This window comes from Suricata suricatta, chromosome 4 (genome assembly GCF_006229205.1).
Source record: "Suricata suricatta isolate VVHF042 chromosome 4, meerkat_22Aug2017_6uvM2_HiC, whole genome shotgun sequence".
Classification (NCBI taxonomy): domain Eukaryota; kingdom Metazoa; phylum Chordata; class Mammalia; order Carnivora; family Herpestidae; genus Suricata; species Suricata suricatta.
The window spans coordinates 142,988,761-143,003,069 of NC_043703.1; the positions used below are offsets into that span (position 1 = coordinate 142,988,761).

At 40.6% G+C, this 14,309-nt stretch overlaps 1 protein-coding gene across 1 annotated transcript in view; it reads left to right on the forward strand.

The window, feature by feature from the left end:
* The first annotated feature begins 580 nt into the window (after window positions 1-580).
* TRMT61B (tRNA methyltransferase 61B) overlaps window positions 581-14,309 on the forward strand; it is a 15,661-nt gene continuing 1,932 nt past the window's right edge. The window contains exons 1-4 of the mRNA XM_029938023.1: window positions 581-1,323; window positions 5,020-5,122; window positions 9,113-9,303; window positions 13,621-13,712. Coding sequence (XP_029793883.1) covers window positions 610-1,323; window positions 5,020-5,122; window positions 9,113-9,303; window positions 13,621-13,712 — 1,100 coding nt within the window. The 5' untranslated portion in view covers window positions 581-609. The remainder of the gene's footprint in view (window positions 1,324-5,019; window positions 5,123-9,112; window positions 9,304-13,620; window positions 13,713-14,309) is intronic.

The following is a 14,309-nucleotide window of genomic DNA, read 5'->3' on the forward strand; positions in this document are numbered from 1 at the left end:
TCTGCTAAATTAGCATACAGTGAATACTATCACTTTAAACGGCTCTCGGGGACTCCCTGGGCCTGGGGCAGGCATGCAGATGGTCAGAGCCCAGTCCAAGGAACTTGCTGGGGTTGGGGCGGAGCGGGGGACGGAACTTCGTAGTCACGTGGGAAAGGCAAACGCCGACAGCCAAACGCATCTCTGGGCTTTTTCCACCGACATTTTGGGGGTGACCAGGTGACTTTAGTGTTCCTGATGAGTAGTGAGCCGACACTGGTGGAGGATTGCAGTTTACACAGCGCTTTGACAGGCTTTGTCTCTCTTAAGCCTCCTGTCCCCGGGGTGAGGCTGGTGGAATTAGTCAGCGGTCAATTGTTTACTCTGTCCACATTCCGAGGAGGAAAATGGGCCCCTGCGCGGTAGTGTGACTCGCTGCTGGGACAGTTAACTCAGCGAAACCCAGCAGCCCCGCAGCCCCAGCTCGGCCCTCTGGACGCAGGCGCAGTTGCAGAGCTCTTCCTGCAAAGCAGTGCGGACACGCCAGGCGGCTGCGTCAGTGCGTCTGGCAGCGAGAGGGCCTCGCGCAGCCTTGCGTCACTGTGTGCGACGGCGCCTGCGCCGGACACCATGCTGTCAGCCGGGCGGCGAGGTCCGGTCCTCCTACGGCTGCGGCGCCTGCGGAGGTGGCCCGAGCTCGCGACCTTTTCGTTCCTGCGTGGACTTGGGCGACGGCCCTTGGAGACAGCCGGGTCACTGTACTGCGAATCCTCTCCTAAAGACGCACGAGATGGAGAGGGACGGCGCGAAGCAGCACGGAGGAAAGCGCCCGGCACAGAGTCGCCTCCGTCTCTCCCTCCCGGCGTCCGAGGCACTGGGACCAGATGGCTTTCGTCGGTGGAAAGCCTCAGACTGCCGACGCCACGAGAGGAGTCATCCCCTCGAGAGCGCGAGGACTGGAGCGGAGACCAGGGCCCGCCCGGCCCCGCCCACCGGGGGGCCGGGGGTCCCTTGGCGCCCGCCGTGGCCCAGTCCGTGACCGAGGTTGAAGAGCTTCCTGGCTCCTCTTCCCGGTCACCTTCCAGAGAGGGGCCCTTTCGCCCTGGGGAGCTGATCTTAGCTGAGACTGGGAAGAGAGAAACTCAATTTAAAAAATTATTTAGATTGAGTAAAGCCGGACACTTAAATAGTAGCTGGGGGACTGTCCCGTTCAGCGAGATCGTGGGGAAGGTTCCCGGCCAGATACTGAGGAGTTCCTCTGGCCAACACTTCCTGCTGAGGAGGCCGGCATTGGAAGACTATGTATTACTGATGAAGAGAGGGCCTACCATCACATATCCTAAGGTAATGCGGTAGGAATTAGGTGCGTACTGGTTCCAGAAAGAACAAAACTGATGCAGAACTACAGTCCTGATTCATGTACTTGAAGCACATCTCAGGGGCCCCTGGGTGCCTCAGGTCGTGATCTCACAGTTCAGTTCCTGAGTTCGAGCCTCTCGTCGGGCTCTGTGACTGCTCAGAGCCTGGAGCCTGCTTCTGATTCTGTGTCTCCCTCTGTCTCTGCCCCTCCTCTGCTCATGCTCTGTCTTTCTCTCTCTCAAAAATAAATAAACGTTAAAAAACACACCTCAAAACATTTAAATTGTTTTCAGAGTTTACAAAAAAAAACACCCCAATCCATATGAATTTTACGTATTTTATGATTGCTAATCTTAGGAGGAAACAGACACCTTTTAATTTTAATTTGGGAGTGTCAGTCCCTCACCTGCAAAGTGAAAAGATTATTGACTTACTATACAGAGTAATGTGGACGAACTAGGCACTAATAAGTATATATTTTTCCCATAACCATTAAGTTTGCAGTTCAGGACTCAAGAGAATGTTCAACTCTTTTAGTACGATTATGGAGACATTTTAACCATTTAAGAAGGCATGTTACTAGGGGTATATTTTATCAATGATAGATATTACTATGCCTTTTAGGAAAAAAAGTTTTATATTAAAACAGGTACCATTAAACACTAAACATAAAAGATATTCTTCGTAAGTAAATACACCTCCTTGGGTTCCTTTTTACAGTTTGATAATAATCCTCCATTGCTAGTGGTTTATTTCAGTTCTTAATCATAGTCATAGTCCTTAAGTAGAGGATTCGTTTGTAATTGTAACAACTCCTATCTCCAGATGAGGAGTCATTCATCATTTATTCAGCAAATGCCTATCTTGTATACTCAGGGCACTATTCTCGAGGAAGTGTGGTGATGAGCCACAGTCCTTGCTCTCAACCTAGACCTTACATCCTACAGCGGGTGACAACTCGCAAGTAAATGAAAGAATAGGAGAATTGCAAAGAGTGCTAAGTGCCACAAAGGCAAGTGGATTAACAAAGACAAGTAGATTAACAGTGACATGCTGAGTGACCCCAGGGGAGGAGACTATGTTAGGTCAGATAGTTAGACAAGGTCTCAAAAGAGGTACATTTGATAAGAAACCTAATTAGGGAAAAGCCAGCCAGGCAACAATCTAGGAGCCCGGTGTTCTGGCAAAGGGAAGAGTAATGCGGAGATCCTGTTACAGCCTGAGTGAGTTAGGGGAGGGAGAGTGGTAGGACAGGTGGTTATTCCATGTGTGTTGGGGACCACTGGAATGTTCCAAGTAGGAATCCAATTTATGTTTTAAAAAGTCTACGTAGGGACTTAGAAAACCTTTTTGGAGGCTTTAGGCCAGTGGGAGTATCATAAACTCTTGATGGAAACTGTCTTTTTCTTACTTTTTCTTTGCTCTTTTGACTGTTCCAATCTAGCTATAAAAAAGTTTTGTAATTTCATCTTGCTTCCCGACATCTTTTTCCTCCCCACGAGACAAAACTGTGAGAGAATAGTTGTATTTTATAAAGCTAGAAAGATAAATCTTTAGCTCACTTTCTCCCTTTCTCTTTGTCACCGATAAAGTTACAGTGTTCCATCCTAAGGAGGAATTTAATGTTTATTTATTTTAGAGACAGAGTGTGAGTGGGGGAGGGACAGAGAGAGAGGGAGACGCAGAATCTGAAGCAGGCTGCAGGCTCCAGGCTCTGAGCTGTCAGGGCAGAGCCCATATGGGGCTTGAACTCACAAACTGTGAGATCATGACCTGAGTTGACTGAGCTGAAATTGGAGGCTTAACCAACTAAGCCTCCCAGGCGTCCTCCTAAGGAGGAATTTAAATAGTAGATTTGATCGGTGTTGACTTCTCTTTTATTTCCCAAGTGGGGCTGCAGGAAATTTGACTTCAACCTTTACACATTTGAAATGCCTTTTAAGGGAGTACCTCTGTTGACTTGAAAGCTGTCTTCCGCATTAGAATTACATAATTTTGTCTTAATAGTAAAAGTAGGTCTGTGGGAAAAAATTTAATAAGCTTCCTAATAGATACTTGTGAAATGTCTACATTTCACATTGGTCAGTAGCAAGCACTAGGTTTGGAGTAGAAATATAAATGGAAACACTCCCCAGATTTTAAAGTTAATCCTTTCTGCTGATATGCTTGATTGTTACACTTACAGAAGAACAACAGGGAGGAGAAATTGTTGCAACTTAATGAATCCTAAAGTGCAATCCACTGATGACAACTTTAGGCTAAGGATTGGATTTATATTACTGAATTAATCAGGAAGATTGGAATTCATGTTGAGAAAAAAGTTTGAAAGGGTTGTTGTTAACTTGAAGTTCAAAAATGCGCAGAAAAGTCGATAGTAAATGAAAGCTCATAAGTTTGGAGGACTCCCAATCGCTTTAAATCCCTTTTGGAAAGAGGCAGGGTTATGACTAAATTATGTGTCTGTGTATCATTTGTTCTAAGCTTTAGTCCTACATTCCAGAAATACATTTTGGCTTTTCATTAGATAACTGTACCTGTTAAATATTTTCTTATGGAACCAAAGCTGTATTTAACAACCACTTTTTGTGACTTGGCAGGATCCTAGAAACCCTCCTCTTTAAGAATTTTCACAGCAGCTTTTCCCAGAGAAGGAAGAGCTAGTCGAAACTTACCAGATGTGCTGCTTTTTTATTAGTAACTTTGAAAGGTTTGGAGGGGAGAGTGTTGAAATAAATGCTAATGTTTAAAATTCTCTGTATGAACATGTGATATAGTGTAGTCACCAACAGCATTGTCTTTGGGAGTTCAACATGGTTCTACTGACTTGCCCACTTAATTCCTGGCTGTACTGTGGGGAAATTACTTAGCCTGTCTGATTTGTCTTTATAGTGGGGATGATGTTACTCTCCTCATGTTATCATCCTGGTAAACAAGATTAGAGAAGCAGTTTGCATACCTAAGCCTGGCCCATGGTAAAGTTTCAATAAAGCCCTTATTACTATCTTCCATGATATTCCTGTTAACAACTCTTGAATTACAGTGTTCGTGGAATGGGTCCTCCTGTCCATTACTGGTATCCTAATGCTAAATGAGAAGTTCATTTCATTTCACACAGGGATTATATAATAATTTCTTAACTGGTCTTCCACCTCTAATTTTTCTCTGGTGTATCCTGCATTCCCCTGTCAGATTCATCTTCATAAAATGCCATGTCTGTTACCTCAGTGACATGCCCCAGTTACTGACTGAGCAGGCCAAATTCAAATGCTTTAGCCTGGCATTTGGTTCTCTCCTTAGCACGTTTTCTGAGATGCGCAAACTGTGTTTATTCTACCTCTGTTTTGTTTTAATACTGATCCTACATCATGATTGTTTCCTTAAATTTCCTTAAATTCTCTTTAAGCGAGGGCCTTCTGCTGATTTCTCTGTTCTTTCAACTCCTATTGTTACTTAGTGCCTGGGACTTTGGTGTTATGCTAAAGTGCTGCTTTATTTGCTGACTGATTCTGGAATCTCTTATTTCATCAAGTAAAATATAAGCTCTTGGTAGGCTGGACCAGAGTTTAATCCCTTTTTCCCCCACATCTTTCTTCTCCGAATCCAACACAGGGTTTGAAAAGAGTCTGTGCTTAGTACGTATTTATTGGTCACTGGGTCACTTATACTGTGTTTCAATCACAGGATATGGGTGTGATGCTGTTGATGATGGATATCCACCCAGGTGATACTGTTTTGGAAGCTGGCTCGGGCTCTGGTGGAATGAGCTTATTTTTGTCCAGAGCAGGTAAGAGTTGGGATAAATGAGCTGGGTTTAGATGGACAAAGAGAACATACCATCTTTCCTAATAACAGAAAGTTAAATAGATAAAGGTGTTTTAGAAAATATCCACATAACTTTGTGGTATAGAGTATTCTCTTTGAAACTAAATGCAAGCAGCTGTTTTCCTTTCCACTTTGTATGTTTATTCTAGTCGTTCTCTCTCTGACTCTATCTCCACTTTCTGTGCTTTCTTGCGCTCCCTCCATGTGTTGTAAGACTTCTTCCTTTTTTTTTTAAACTAAACTTTTTATTAGGACATAACGTAGCCATAGTGCACAGATCATAGGTTTGTAGACCTCAAAATATTATTATAGTGACCCTATCAAGTACTTATCACTCAGATCGAAATAGGGAAACCTCCTCATGTCTCCTCTTGGTCATAATCCTCCCCCCCCAAAAGGTAACCACCTGCCTTTTATCATCATTGATTAGTTTTGCCTGTTTTGAACCTTATATAAAATGGATCATACAATATGTCCTCTTTTGAATGTGGCTCCTTTGACTCAACATTCTGTTTGTGAGAGTCAGCCATTGCATGTACCAGTAGTTTTTTATTTTTAGTGGCTGTATAGTGACTCCGTTTTATTTATTTCACTTTTTTGAGAGAGACAGGGTGTGTGCGCATGTGGGGGATGGGCAGAGGGAGAGGGAGAATCTTTAAAAAAATGGTTTGTTTGGGTTTTTATTTTGGTTTATTTTTGAGGGAGCACAAGTGGGGAAAGGGGCAGAGAGAGAGAGGTAGACACAGAATGCAGTGAAGGCTCCAAGCTCTGAGCTTTTGGCACAGAGCCTGATGCGGGGCTCAAGCCCACAAACTATGAGATCATACCTGAGCCATAGTCTGCCGCTTAACCGACTGAGCTACCCAGGCGCCCCATGGGAGAGGGAGAATCTGAAGCAGGCTCTGTGCTCACTGTGGAGCCCAGTGGGGCGAGATCTTACAACTGTGAGATCATGAGCTGAGCCGAAGTCAAGAGTTGACTGAGCCACCCAGTCACCCCTAGTTTCTCTATTTTATAAACAAATCACAGCTTATCCATTCTGTTGATGGGCATTTGAATTGAGTATTATGAGAAGTACTGCTCTGAACATTCTTATATTCATCTTATGGTGCATATGTGTACATGGTTTTTAATAATCCGGCCAGGCCAATACTCAGTATGAGAGAATATGGAAGATAGACGGCAGTCAGCTGCTAGGAAAGCGTCATATACTATTAGGGGCAAAGATTTATAGTTGGTGTTTATAAAATAATCATAACATGGGTCTATTACGTTAAAGCTAGAGCATGACTTTTTCTTTCTTTAAGAAAGCCTAAAAATTGTCAGTTGGTGAAAGTATTGCTCAAAGGTATTAGGTCAAAGAACAAAATGTTTAATTCAGTATATTTCTATTTGTATTTTTTATAAAATCTACCCATATAGACCTTCGACAGCTCTAACAAAGTTTATTATTTAAAAAAGAAAACACTAAGAGAAAACAATGCGGATGTTTTAAAAACAAATCACCTGATCAAAAACCAAGAGGTAAATAGTAACATCTGCTCACGTCCCCACTGCTGGATTTCTCGTCGCTGCTGTTTTAATTGATCACTGCTCACGGTGACTCCTTCCTCTGCGTGTCAGGGTCGCTCTGGCTGCTGTGGCTGCCTGTGCAGTTGTCCTTTCTCAGTTAATGATCGACTGCTAAGCAGTGACAGCACTCTCGTTGGGTAGACTGTTTTTGTTTTCTATTTTATTTTTTATTAAATTTTTAAATGTTTTATTTGTTTTTGAGAACGATGGAGACAGAGTATGAGCAGGGTAGGGGCAGAAAGAGAGGGAAACCAGGCTCCAGGCTCCAAGCTGTCAGCACAGAGCCCGATGCGGGGCTTGAACCCACAAAGCCGAGATCATGATCTAAGCCACAGTTGGATGCTTAACTGACTCAGCCACCCAGGCGACTCGGAGTGATTTGTTTTTAAAACATCCCCATCGTTTTTTCTTAGTGCATTCTTTTTTAAATAGTAAACTTTGCTAGAGCTGTCGAAGGTGTATATGGGTAGATGTTATAAAAATAAAGATAGAAATATACTGAATTAAACTTAAACCTTTTGTTCTTTGACCTAATGTCATCACATACAAACATAATCCAGTTTATTCTAGGGCAGGAAATTCACTCTGGCCTCCTCAAATCTTTTGTTTGATTCTTTTCGGTACATAGTTAAAGGCAGCAATTTCTTCACAGTGACTGATTCCTAACGGCATTTGATGAGTGAATTTATAAAACATTGGTGAGAGAGGAGCGCCCGTATTTCTAATATCTGTGGTATCAGAGGAGCGTCATGGCATGAATAATCCCAAACTGTGAGTGATCAAATTATTGCTATTTATTTGGATTTTTTCCTCCATAAATTTCTTTTCCAATTTTTTAGCTTATGCTATTGTTAACATTAATTTTTAGCCTTTGAGAACTTGATGCATTGCAGCTGGAGTCACATTCCAAAAGACATCCTTGAATTTAAACTTTTCATTAGAGGGGCGCCTGGGTGGTTCAGTCCACTGAGCATCCGACATCAGCTCAGGTCATGATCTCACAGTTTTTGGTTTCAAGCCCCATTTTAGGCTCTGTGTTGACAGCTCAGAGCCTGGAGCCTGCTTTGGAGTCTGTGTTTCCCTCTCTCTCTCTCTTCCCCTGCCCCACTCATGCTCTGTCTGTGTGTGTGTGTGTCTCTCTCACTCTTTCAAAAATAAACATTAAAAAAATTTTTTTAATTTAAACTTTTCATTAATAAACCACAGACTGATCTGGGACAGCTTCCAAATTATATCAAATCACCTCATACAGAGGTGGGTGGAAAATTCATTTTCATAATTAAAATACATATTAGTCTTCTGCAGAAACACCACTATTGCTATGGTAAACAATTTAAAAGTTTTACAGACACACACAAAAAGTAAAAATATCTTTTAAATATATGAAAGGCTGGGGCATCTGGGTGGCACTGTGGGTTAAGTGTCCAACTCTTAGTTTTGGTTCAGGTCTTGATCTCCAAGTTTGTGAGCTTGAGCCCCACGTTGGGCTCTGTGCTGACAGTGTGGAGCCTGCTTGGGATTCTGTCTTGTTCTCTCTCTGCCCTCCCGCGCCCCCCCCCCACCCCCCGCTCACTCTTTAACTCTCTTTCTCTTAAAAATAAACATTAAAAAAAAACCCAACTTCTACTAAAAAATAAATAAAGGGCCTAACTTCATCCATAACAAAAGAACTGTAAATTATAACTTTCATGATAAACTATATTCAGTTTTTAGATTGACAAAGATAAAAAGTTTGAAACTCTTTGTTGGAAAAAGTATGGGGAAATAAGCACTCTACTACATTGTTTCATTTTTGTGCAGGATACTTTGGTAATAATTTTCAAAATAAAAATTCACATACCTCTTGAGCTATCATTTTCATTTTTAGGACTTTGTCATCTCATGGATACAAAGATTTAGGGAAAATAATTTTCATTGCTATATTGTTCGTTACAGTATAAGACTAGAAACAGGCAAAATGTTCATCAGCAGGTGACCGCTTAAATAAACCGTGGCATAGCCATACAGTGGAGCATAATAGCACTTAAAAAGAAGGTAGTAGATCATGAATCACTGAAATATCACGGGTAGGAAGGTTAGTATGGGACAGTATATATGACACAGGTATGTTGTAATGTGTGTTAAAAACAGGGAGAGACACTGCACACTGGTTTAGGTACCTACTGTTTTGCAAAGAGCGAATAACTGGTGCCACGGTTGCCTCTGAAGAGGAAGGTCGATTGAGGATCTGGGGGGTGGTAGAGAGTTTTGTATTATTTGTATTATACCATGCACTGTTTGTATTATTTTTCACATCACCAATGTAATACCTTTGCAAAATAATGTTTATAACTTATGAATTGATAAGTATAATGAAATATCATGTTTTTTTTTAATTAAGTGGGATCACAGGGACGAGTCCTAAGTTTTGAAATACGAAAAGACCACCATGAGTTGGCTAAGAAGAATTATAAAAACTGGTGTGATTCATGGAAAATAAGTCATGTGGAAGAGTGGCCAGACAATGTGAATTTTATTCATAAGGATATTTCACGAGCAACTGAAGACATAAAAACTTTAACATTTGATGCGGTAAGTTTTCTCAAGTAGGTGCTATGATATTATCTAATACTGACTACAAAAAAAACCAGCATCACACTGCTTTTATATGGAAGGCTCTTCCTTCATTGTTTGCCCCATGTTTTATTTATTTTTGATACAGAGAGAGACAGAGCATGAGAGGGGAAGGGGCAGAGAGAGACACACAGAATCAGAAGCAGGCTCCAGGCTCTGAGCCTCTGAGCCTCTGAGGCTCCAGAGCCCAATGCGGGGGTCAAACTCATGAACTATGAGATCATGACCTGAGCCAAAGTCAGATGCTCAATCAACTGAACTACCCAGGCACCCCTCAGGATTCTAATAAGTTACCTTATCCTTGACGATTCCATTATCATTTCATAGCTTGACACTGCAGACTGAGGTCTAGGTAAGGAGTCTCCTTTGCTTTTCTTGATTGACTTTTGGGAAGTTGGATTAGGACATTTATGAGGGAAACTGAAAAACGAGGAGATTTTTATCAGGACTGGTTCCTGTCTCTAATGTTCTTAAAGTCTATAGTTTTGGTGACACAGATGCTGGGCACAAAGATCACAAGTCTTTTTTTTTAATGTTTTTTATTTATGTTTTTGTGAGAAAGAGAATGCAAGTGAGGGAGGGGCAGAGAGACAGAGACACAGAATCTAAAGCAGGCTCTAGGTCCAGAGCCCAACGCAGGGCTCGAACTCATAGATTGTGAAATCATGACCTGAGCTGTAGCCAGACACTTAACCAGCTGAGCCACCCAGGTGCCCCACACAGGTCTGTTTCTGTATCCTTGTTTGGTTTGCATATTGCAGCTCAGGCATCTGTGTACCTAGGCTGTCCATGAGAGTGTCACTGGTACCTGGGACATTAACTGGTCAGAAGTTTGCTTGATGATCGTGAAACACAGCAAAGGACTTGACTGATATCACTGAAGCTTTGTACAAACCCACTGAACCAGCCTTGATCTAAAAGACTGTTCCTTACTGCAGACTCTCGAGCATAGTGCCAGGTGATTATCCGTAGGAGAAGTATAGGAGAAGCCAGACTCCTGCCACCCAAAACAGTGCTAAACTGAACAAAAAAGGTGTAACACCACCAAGAGAACAAAAGGAGAGAAAATGGCTAATAAAATATTTTTGATAAATTTTAAAAAGCCTAACCACCAGAAGAGGAATGCATACAATGGGATACTAAAAATAGTATTATTTAACATAGTGAAATAAATGCTCTACATCTACATCAGTAAATCTCAAAGACATGATGCATAGTGAAAAAAGCATTTTAAAAAATATGTATATATGTGTATATGTAAAATTTAAAACTATGAAAACAGTATTGTATTGTTTGTAGCTGTATACATATCTTGTAAAAGTATAAAATTATTTGGGAACATTACCAACTTCAGGACAATGATTATCTCTGAGGAGGAACGGGGAAGAGAGAAATAAGTTTCAGAGTCTACTCAGCCTGGTTCACTCTTGGGCTCCCATAATAGCTAAGATGACCTTGGATTAGTTACTTAAATCTTTCTGTACCTCAGTCCCCTCACATATTAAACAGGAATGATAACAGTATTTTAAATTTCATAGCGTTGTTGAGGATTAAATAAGATACTTCATATAAAGTGCATAGAACAGTGCCTCATGTATAGTAAGCATTAAATAAATATTAGCTACGATGTTCATCATTATTATTTCTCTCCTTTCCCTCACCTGATTAAATTCTACTTTTCCTTCAAAGTTTAGATCAAAGGTCACCTTCTTCACTGGAATATACTTTACTCATCTAACCGGGGGATTATCATCTTTCTCTGAATTATTGAACCAGTGTTTCTTGATATAATAAGCATTTATTAAAGACCTGCTTTGTGCAATGTCCTATGCTAAGACAAAGATAAGGTATACATTTAAAGGAGCTTACCATCTAGAAGATAGCCATACAATTACCGGGAACACTCAGAAGCGCGGAACACCATGACTGTAGAAATTAGGTATCATGAGATAAAGCTGCAAATGTGGTCATCAGGGGCTAGATAATGAAGAACACGTATATGTATGTCAAGCTAGGGCATATGGACATGATCACATAGATAGTGGGAACAACTGATGAGTTTTCTTTCTTTAAGTTTATTTTGAGAGAGTGAGTGAGGGAGGGAGGGCCAGAAAGAGAGGGAAAAGGGGAGAGAATCCCAAGCAGGCTCTGAGCTGTCAGCACAGAGCCTGATGTGGGGATCTGACTCATGAACCAAGAGATCAGGATCTGAGCCAAAAGTGAATCAGACACTTAATCAACTGAGCCACCCAGGTGCTCCACTGCTGATGAGTTCTTAAGTGGGGGAACAGAAAGTCCAGATTCCCATTTTAGAGTAATTCTTTTTTTTTTTATTCCAGTATAGTTAACACACATTGATTTGTTTCAGGTGTACAATATAGTGATTCAGCAATTCCATGTTGTAGTACTAAGCAAGACAAGCGTACTCTTCGATTTTAGAGTAATTGTGGTGGAAAGATGGAGGCTGTGAGTCTCTGTAGAAAGCTATTGTAATGTTTCAGCAAGACACAATGAGGTCCTGGTCTGAGGCATTAGCAGTAGGATGCCTTTGAGCAATACTTCAGAGGTAGATTCGTGGGGCTCGATAATTCCAATCCAGAAGCACCAAACCCCACAGATTCTCAAAAGAGAGTTCCAGGTAAAAAAAATGATTAATTCCAACAAGTTTCTGGTTTGAGTGACTGGATGGAAATGTTAACTGAGAACAGAGTATTCAACAGGATTGGCAGGTTTCTTGGTCATCTGATTTTGGTCCTAGTCAGTTAGGTAGATGAACTACAGCCAAAGAAACCCATTTAATGTTCATCATTTATACAGTCATTCGTATCTTTCCTTGGAGTCTAATAGGCATTTTAAACTGTCCAAACCTGAATTCTAGACTATTTCTGCCAAGCCCGCTCCTCCCATAGTCTTCATCATTTTCCTCATTAGAAAATGACATCTCTGTTCTTTCAGTGGCTTAGGTTGAAAACACTGGATTCACCCTGATTCCTCTTTGTCTCCCATCCCACAACCAATCCTAATTCTAATTGGCTCTACCTTTGCAAAATGTATACTTCTCATCACACGCAATGCTGTTTGCGATTGCAAGTCAGCCTCATCCCTCTTGCCCTCTCCCAGTCTTCTCTATGTAGAGATTTAATAAGTCAGAATGTACTTAATGCCACTGATTTGTACACTTAGAATTCATCTCTTACCGTTTCTCCCTTTTGTCTCCACTGCAGCGACAGTGGCCTTCTCAGAGTCACCAAGTATGCTGCAGCCTCAGAGCATTTATATTTGCTGTTCTTTCCACCTGGAGTATATCTCCCCCCTAAATTTCCACGGGGTAAGCTTAATCATTTTCTTCAGGTCTCTTCACTGACCAGCCAATATATAAAATAGCATTTCCTTCCCTTCTTACTCTCTCTTCCTCTTATTCTGCTTTATAATTCTCTAGTTCTTCTTGTCACTTATTCTCCTCTGATTTATGTACTTATTGGATCTTTGTTTAATGTCTGTCCGTTTATTAGAATATATGTTCCCTTGACACAAAGTAGAATATAAGCTCCTGTTATATCCTTAATACTACTAGCAAAATGCTTGGCACAGGGAAGGTGCTTTATAAATGTTTGGTGAATGAATAATGAATGATGAACCATTATATCATTAAAAAAACAAATAATGGAATAATTTCTAATTTAGTAAATATGTTGTTGTACCAACTACTCTTAAGCTTCCAGAGTTATCCATCATTGAAAGCCACTTTATTTTTTATTTTGACCATATTTATTTTTAAGTGAATTTCTTAAAATTTCATTTATTCATTTGACCTCTGTTGTGAGTTATAGCCTTGTATTCTGCAGTTGAATGAAGGCTAAAGAAATGAGGGACATGATTCTTGCATTTTAGAATCTCTAAAATTAATACTTGTAACTCTTCTGTTGAACATAAAAATACATATTTGTATTGCCAAAAGGTGAATTAAAGTATTGAATGAAATTTTATAAAGTATGTATGTGTATATGAAATAAAGCTAGATTCCTGTATTATCAATATTGCCAAGTGCAATACATGCCATTATAATTTTCATGTAGTCAAGTACTGTGACAAACTGTGTAATAGTAAATGTGCTGGGGGGGGCAGCGAAATGACAGTTAATAGTACTATATTTTAAAAAATGAAAACTTTAACTGGGTAATTGCTTTCCAAAGTGTATTATTTTACCACAGTAAGGAAAGAAAAGCTGTGGTTTGTTTAAACAAAACTCAGTCTGATCTGCTTTCCCCTCAACAGGTTGCTTTGGATATGTTGAATCCTCAAGTTGCTTTGCCTGTTTTATACCCAAATCTTAAACAAGGTGGTATATGTGCTGTGTATCTAGCAAAGTGAGTAATGTGGCTATTCTTCTTTGTTATGTGAAAAAATTTTAATTAAAAAAATTTTTTAATGTTTATTTTTGAGAGAGAGAGAGACAGCATGAGTAGGGGAGGGCAGAGAGAGAGGGAGACACAGAATCTGAAGCAGAATCCAGGCTCCATGCTGTCACCAGAGAGCCCAGTGTGGAGCCGAACTTGTGAACCATGAGATCATGACCTGTGCTGAAGTCGGATGCTTAACCAACTGAAGCACCCAGGTGCCCCTGTAATGTGCTTTTTAAACACACTTTTATTTTGTCCTTAAGTATTTGGTTAAAATGTTCATTTTGTAACTGAATTAGGATTAGGTATATAAGTCATCTCATAAAACTGTTATGACATATGTCTCAATTAATTTATATTACTGTTTAAATCATCCTTTACCTAAATGGTAATATGTGTATTTCTTCTGACAATTTAGAAGAAAAGTTGTTTTTTTTATTTTTTTTAATTTTTTTGTCCATAATATTTTATTGTCAAATTGTTTTCCATACAACACCCAGTGCTCTTCCCCTTAAGTGCCCTCCACCATCACCACCACCTCTTTTCCCCCCTCCCCCTTCCCCC